This window comes from Mercenaria mercenaria, unplaced genomic scaffold (assembly GCF_021730395.1).
Source record: "Mercenaria mercenaria strain notata unplaced genomic scaffold, MADL_Memer_1 contig_3356, whole genome shotgun sequence".
Lineage (NCBI taxonomy): Eukaryota > Metazoa > Mollusca > Bivalvia > Venerida > Veneridae > Mercenaria > Mercenaria mercenaria.
In genome coordinates, this window is record NW_026461485.1 from 57,555 (window position 1) to 64,927 (window position 7,373).

Below are 7,373 nucleotides of genomic sequence, written 5' to 3' on the forward strand. Positions count from 1 at the left end.
TTTGTTATAACTTGATGGATGTGCTTTAAACTTAAAATAGTTATTCCTTATCATCACTCACATCAAATGGCACAAGGGTCATATATCTCGCACCAATATTATCCCCAATTAAGCGCTGTCTCCTATGGCTGTGACAGTTTTTGTTGTTATGGATTGTGGTGGTTCTTGTGTTCACAGTATGCTGCGGCTATTATTTGCATTTATGTGGCCCTGCTCTAAATTTTTTACACACTAGCCTTTAGTTTTACTGATATGTTATGTACTAGTTTTTTGGGACTGTATTAAATATTATAAATTTATTTTACGGAAGGTCGGTGGTTCTACCCAGGTGCCCGCTCGTGATGAAATTACGCCTGCACGGAGGGGCACCTGGTGTCTTCCTCCACTATTAAAGCTGGAAAGTCGCCATATGACCTGTCATGTGTCGGTGCGACGTTAAATCAAAAACAAAAATATTGCTAGATTTGTGTCGGTTGCATTATTACCGGATTCACATTACATGTTTCTCAGAAGGAAAGAACATATGCACCAGGCCAGGCCCCGATTTCACGAAAATACTTAAGTCTGTTATTTGACTTAAGTACGTTAATTTGCTTAACTTTTTACTTTTCGTAAGTACGTTATTTATGATGCATTCCAAGAAAAATAACGTACTTAATAACGAACTTAGTAAACGACTTAAATATCTTAATTTAAGACAGCTATAGAGCTATCTTAAGTCTATTAAAGTTCTTAAATATGGCCGCCGTCGAACGCCGAATGCGTCGTATTCGCCGATTTCAGCCAATTGAACGGGTATTTCGGGATCGTAATAATCCATTGGAGAATTTAAGTATGCTAGAAATCTTTAGCAGATATAGATTTATGCCCGAATCTATCCTTGTGCTCACCGGAATGATATTTGATGTATTGGATTCACCTACAATGCGGTCGTTACCTCTACCACCACTTTTAAGTGTTCTTGTGACATTGCATTTTTATGCGAGTGGATCACATTATATGGCCATTGGCGACATCCATGGTATTTCCACATCATCTGTGTGTAGAGCAGTGAAAAGAACAACTACAGCAATATGTCAGCTGCTTCCAACGTTCGTGAAATTCCCTGCTGACTTTGCCTCAACTCAGCGCGAGTTTTACAATATTGCCGGTAAGATGTCTTATAAATGATTTACATAGAGCATGGCCTTACTCGGTATTGTTTTGTATCCGCATTTATAGCTCTATCTAGATAAGGCCCGTGAAGATCTAAGTTGAACTATCTAATTTAGGCTCATGAGTTTACAGTAGCTGTACTGTCACTGTATGGCGACCGTGGTAGAAAGTCATGTTTACTTAAATCAATATCATCGTAAAGCAAATGGATAAACATATTTGTTACTCAACAACTTGCTGTAGGATCATTTAATCTACATGCAAGATAAAGGATTTAACATGGAATGGACGGAAGCTGAAGTTTCATGACATTTTCGACATCGTGAAAACTGATGATTTTCGAAAGGATGAACTTTTTCTAACCAAAACCCAGTTCATAACCTGTGTAAATGAGCTTTGTGTTTTGTGTTTTAACCAAAACACAGGTCATTGTGCATTTTATGGCTGGTGTAAGTCAACTGCTAATAACACACGATGACCCAACAAATGATTGCAGTTTTCTAGTGTGCATTGTAAGTAGCCTTGTAAATTTAAAAATTGCTTCACTTTCACTGTAGGGTTAACGCACTTTTTTTTGTGTAACAACATCTGCAGAATCCCAAGGGATTGGTTGGTGCACGAGCCCGTAGGGCGAGTGCACCAGCATAGCCCGAGGGATTCGGCAGATGTTGTTTCACGAAACAAACGTGTGTTATCGCTATTCTTGCATAAAACACAACTAAAGTGCTGGAAATATCGAAAAAACACGACTATTCAGCTGACATTAGCCGATCGAAGTCGGCCGTTTCAGGTTGTGATGGACACATGTTTTATTTATGCATTTCCAGGGCCTACATAAACAGTGCATATTTTATACATGTCGAACGGACATTCTTGATGTGGTAATTTCTTTAATATTAAATATATGTAAAATAAGTATGACTCCCCCTTTTTCCGATATATCGGTAGGAACTTTAGCTTTAGAGGTTCGGAATTATGAAAAAAGTGCATACACGGCATCCTGTCTTTACACAATTTGCAGGTGAAGTGCCGACAGAACACAATTCTGCTTGGTTTAAATCAACAGTCTGTCCCTTACGCTTTTTAAATGTAAACATTATCGTTTAATAGAAATTGGTATCGAGACCTATATTCTTCATATCGTTAAAAATGACATCTCTAGGCCTATTATATAACGTAGAAAATTTTGCTTTGCACCCCACCCCATCGCGATCAAAGTTTGATAAACACAAAAATTTGAATTTTTCCAACATCGATATAATCAACTTAGATTGGATTTATAAACTCAAACATGGTTGGTGAGATCTACAAATAAATTGAAAAATATATAATAAATACCTTCTGTTCATCAAATGTTCATTAACTATGGAAAAATCCTTCAAACTTAACGCTTCGTCATGTTTATGCTTTACATTACACACCATCACTACATCAGTAGACTGCATAGATGTGTAAAGTAGACAAATATTTTTTTTAAGTTTTAGTGTAAGATTTAAAGTTAGCATGTCAACTTTCTGAACTCAAATTAATTTGGAAAACGAAATTGTATTTTCGTAAATGTTGTTTGCCTATCATTTTCAGGGATTAAATCGCGGCGTGTAAACTTACTTTGAGTCAAATACGCGTAATAATACAATAATAAGGAGCGTCAATGCAGTCGCGTATCAAGAGAGTTAGCACTTATTACAAGTTAAAGTAAAGTTAGGTTGAAAAATGATATTTTTAATAAAAATGCAGATGAAAAGATTTCATAAATCTCGGACCTTTCGACTTCGGCCAAAATTGATTCGGGATCCATAATTTGCTTACGTTGGACCCGCAACAGCATATTCAAAACGTTCACCAACAGCGCGTGCTCACGAGAATCACCTTGTTTGTACACGTTTTTTCCCTGTTTGTGCTTGCCCGAAATCGGCAAAAAACAAAGGTTTTATGCAAGAATGTTTATTCCTGCTGATAAGGGCATATTATATATACAGTACAGTATATATATATATATGAAGTTTTGCTTACACAGGATTTCCGAAAGTTGTAGGATGTGTAGATGGGACGCATGTGAAAGTACAGGCACCAACTGAGAATGAGCCAGATTATGTCAACAGGAAGGGAGTACATTCAATAAATGTACAGGTAATGTGAATAAAAATAAATATTCTCAATATTTACATTCACACTATTCTTTTCTTTTGAAAATTATTTGTATTTACAGTAAAAAAATGGAACAAAGTTAAATCAATTCTGCATAGTGAGAATGTGGTGCTGTATTGACTACTTCTGTGTATAGTAAGGGAAAACATTCCTTGGATGATGTCGCAGTTATTCTGTCTGGTGAACAGAATGAAAGATTCATGGATTTGCCAATCCTCTTCTTGCACACTAGACTGGTGTTTCCGTTGATTTTTACCCATGCTGGCAGCCATGCCAGAAGACTGTCATGCTGTTAATGACAACTAGTATTCATGCACTGATAGTATATCGCAAAATACGAAATAAAAACAGTTACAGTTTCTCTTGGGTTCTCATAGTATATTTCTCGATTCAAAATATGTAAGATTACCGTAAGAATATAATGTTATGCTACAAACGATAAAACTAAAATGCAACTTTGTTATAGTGCTTATCACAAAACATCGTGACGTCACCTCTGCGTACCAAAGCTAATTTTCCTTGCTTTGTGTTCATTCTCTTCTATAATAAAGAGTGCTACAAAGAAAGTATTTCTACCTGCTATTTGTATAATACCGTATGCAAGAAAAATAATCTGACAGAATAAAACGCTAACATGTATATGATATGCAAGACAAAATATCTGCAATGTGTTTACGTATCGGATAGAAATATCTGTCTCTTGGCCACCTTTGCATGGGCGGTAATTCGGCATGCCTCTTTACCCCACAATGCACAGGTGACCTTGGGACGGATATTTCTATCCGATTCGTAAATACATGACAGATATTATTATTCTGGCGTTCATTTCACATAAACACCAAAAAAAAAGAAACCTATAATTTCTTAATTCAATAATCAACATAAAATGTGCAGAATGAAAATGTAGTTCAAGTAAGAAATGAAAAAAGCACTAAAGCAACAAAACGCATTGTTACCATGCGTAATTTACACATTTGAGTCAACAATCGCTTTCTTTCAAATTTAGATGGTGTGTGACGCACGTTTTATGATCACCAAAGTTGTTGCTAAGTGGCCAGGAAGTGTCCACGACAGTCGTATTTTCAGAGAGTCAGGATTATGTAGAAGATTTGAAGAAGGTCAGTATTATATAACTCTACTACAGTAAACAGCGATTGCTGCTTATTGTGATTGAAAATATGTTAAAATTTGGATGATGAATAATACAAGATATTAAACTCGTTGAATAAAATAATAAATTACGAGGCTCTGTCGAGCATTTTATCAATTTTATTCAATAAGTTTAATAAATTCAATGTGAAAAAATCACAAATGTAATATTCTTTTTATCACATGTTAGCCTTTTTTGTTGAAACATCAAAAAGTCGACTGTCTTTTACTATATAAACAATACAATTTGACCGACGTCGCCTATATTATAAATGACATCAACGTCAAAGCTTTATTACACTAGTGTATTATCATTTTTATTTAATTGCTTTATTACACTCCCGCAACGTCAAACATGTGATAACATAGCATATTTGAGCCAAGTTATTTCAAAATATCTTCATGGATGGCAGAGTAATTTACCGGACACGAAACAGGCCATATAACCTTTGATAGCTAAGTGTGACCTTGACCTTGGAGCTAGGTGTCTAAATCTTGCGCATGACTCATCTCATGTATGCCCAAATATTTTAAAGTCATTTCATGGAGTTATGGACCGTACACGAAGTGTGACAGGATAGATTTAGAACACAGTCTATTTCTATGCCCCGTTTTCTTCGAAAAAGGCAGTGCATGTCAGTCATTCTTTAATTATATAAATGCTAAATATTTTATATGGCATCACAGTGCTGATGGACCTGCTGGCTCACAATATACCAATATATTTCTAATAGGTATATCTTTAGATTTGAATATTGCAAATGTGTCACTGTTTTCCTTTCTCCATTACAGATGTGCCTATTGCGCATTACTAATACTGTAATTAATCTAGTTTTAGTTTCTGAATATTCAGGACAGTTTGACGGACATCTACTTGGCGATTCAGGATATGCATGTCGACAATTTCTATTGACACCCTATTTACGACCAAATACACCAGCACAAGAGAGGTATATATAGTTACTTTATTTACAGTATAAATAAGCTTACCATTATATCTCTTGCTAGATTCCTTTTATATGAACATCAAGCTAGAATCATTTAATATACGAATCAATATTTGAGCTGTGCCATGAGAAAAACAACACTGTGGCTTTGCGACCAACATGGATCCAGACCAGCCTGCGCATCTGTGCAGTATGGTCAGGATACATGTTGTTCGCTTTCAAGGAGTATTGCAATTTGAGAAACCATTAGTGAACAGCATGGATCCTGAACAGACTGCCTGGATGCATAGGCTGGTCTCGATCCATACTGGTCGCAAAACCGCTATGTTGCTTTTCTCATGGCACGGCTCAATTTTTAACCATTATCATACTAAATTTCTGTAATAAACTTATCCATCTTCCAACTTGGACAGTATCATTAACCAAAGATTAATTACCAAAGATAATGACTGAAATGAAAACAGTGCAGATCATGATCAGATTCAGATTGCATGTATGTGCAGCTTGATCATAATCTACACTGGTCGCAATTACAAAATCAATCCTGCTCAACATTGAACAGATAAACAATTGTCATGAGTATCTTTACATGTCTCAAAGAGACACATAAAATATCAGGATGTATCCAACTGAGAATTGTGAAAATATTTCCATGGTTTAATTTCTTTCCTGAAAAAAGGTACAATGAAGCACTTACCAAAACAAGAGTTACAATAGAGCAGACATTTGGTGTACTGAAAAGGAGATTTCCCTGTCTAAAATATGGATTACGAGTATCCCCTGCAAGAGCATGCGGTACAATAGTAGCGTGTGTCATCTTGCACAATTTTGGAATGGTACGCGGAGACACCATACAGAGGGAAATTGTTGATGACGAAGACCCACCAGGAAACGACATTCAGGTTGCTGCAGGACAAACAGGGTTGAGATACAGGGACACTATTGTTGACAGATATTTTTCGTGATTATTGGGTAGTTGGAGTATAACAAAGGAAAGTAAAACTTGAAATGACAATAGTTTTGTATTTTACAAAATGAACAGTTATTATGACATAATTACATCATTCCATTTCAAATACTTAATTGCACAGTAAACTGAAACTTAATACACTGGTTTTCGTAAACAGGCTCTTTAATTTATTTATCCAGTACACAAACATGCAAGTGTATCATAGCTGTTAAAATATATCAAATACTGATGTATGGTAAGCAAATATATTTTTATAATTTGAAAGTGTATTGTCTACTGAAAAATATATATATGAGCCGCGCCATGAGAAAACCAACATAATGGGTTTGCGACCAGCATGGATCCAGACCAGTCTGGTCAGAATCCATGTTGTTCGCTGTCAAAGTCTATAGCAGTTAGAGAAACATTTAGCAAACAGCATAGAGCCTGACCGCGCAGTCTGGTCTGGATCCATGCTGGTTGCAAGCCCACTATGTTGGTTTTCTCATGGCGCGGCTCATATTATATTTAAATTACATGACCTAAAAATATGTCATAAAATTTGAAGAATGTTATCTTTTTGTTGATCACATACCTAAACATGCACAGGTCCTGTAAAACAATAGCAGATTGGTCTTGTCTGTCATTTAGCATAATCAAACTTAAGACAATTACGAATGCAATATCAAAATCAACAGTAGTTATATTCCCTAGCTGAGCCATCTCCAGATCTACACAAACATATGGTCATTGTATGAAATAAATACAGTGAACAATTAACACCATTGATGGTAATATATTCTAACATGGCTCTATTACATTGCCAGTTCAAGAGGACAGTCAAGCTCATTGAAAAGTGAAATGTTGGTGAAATTGTTATGATCCTTATGCCATGTAATTACGGTGATGATCAGGAACAACAGCTTTAAGTTTGATTCTAACACAATCCGATTCATTTTCCTATTAAACAAAGAAGGCTGGAAACAGTGAATTATTAAACAACAATTCACTGTTCTGACGTCATA

General features: G+C 35.8%; 2 protein-coding genes across 2 annotated transcripts; both read left to right on the plus strand.

Moving 5' to 3' along the window:
- Positions 1 to 738: 738 nt before the first annotated feature.
- LOC128552988 (putative nuclease HARBI1) lies at positions 739 to 3,294 on the plus strand. Its single transcript, XM_053534087.1, has 2 exons — positions 739 to 1,150; positions 3,173 to 3,294. Exons 1-2 carry the CDS (start codon positions 739 to 741, stop codon positions 3,292 to 3,294), a joined length of 534 nt encoding a protein of 177 aa, XP_053390062.1.
- Positions 3,103 to 6,633, plus strand: LOC128552987 (putative nuclease HARBI1). Its single transcript, XM_053534086.1, has 4 exons — positions 3,103 to 3,285; positions 4,310 to 4,421; positions 5,306 to 5,402; positions 6,079 to 6,633. The coding sequence occupies exons 2-4, from the start codon at positions 4,310 to 4,312 to the stop codon at positions 6,362 to 6,364; spliced, it is 495 nt and encodes a 164-aa protein (XP_053390061.1). The 5' UTR covers positions 3,103 to 3,285; the 3' UTR covers positions 6,365 to 6,633.
- The last annotated feature ends 740 nt before the right edge of the window (positions 6,634 to 7,373 follow it).

Coding starts and splice junctions, on each gene's coding strand:
- LOC128552988 (XM_053534087.1), top strand. CDS start 739: ATGGCCGCCGTCGAACGCCGAATGCGTCGTATTCGCCGATTTCAGCCA. Junction 1,151..3,172: donor CGAGTTTTACAATATTGCCG/GTAAGATGTCTT, acceptor TTGCTTACACAG/GATTTCCGAAAGTTGTAGGA.
- LOC128552987 (XM_053534086.1), top strand. CDS start 4,310: ATGGTGTGTGACGCACGTTTTATGATCACCAAAGTTGTTGCTAAGTGG. Junction 4,422..5,305: donor ATGTAGAAGATTTGAAGAAG/GTCAGTATTATA, acceptor CTGAATATTCAG/GACAGTTTGACGGACATCTA. Junction 5,403..6,078: donor AATACACCAGCACAAGAGAG/GTATATATAGTT, acceptor TCCTGAAAAAAG/GTACAATGAAGCACTTACCA.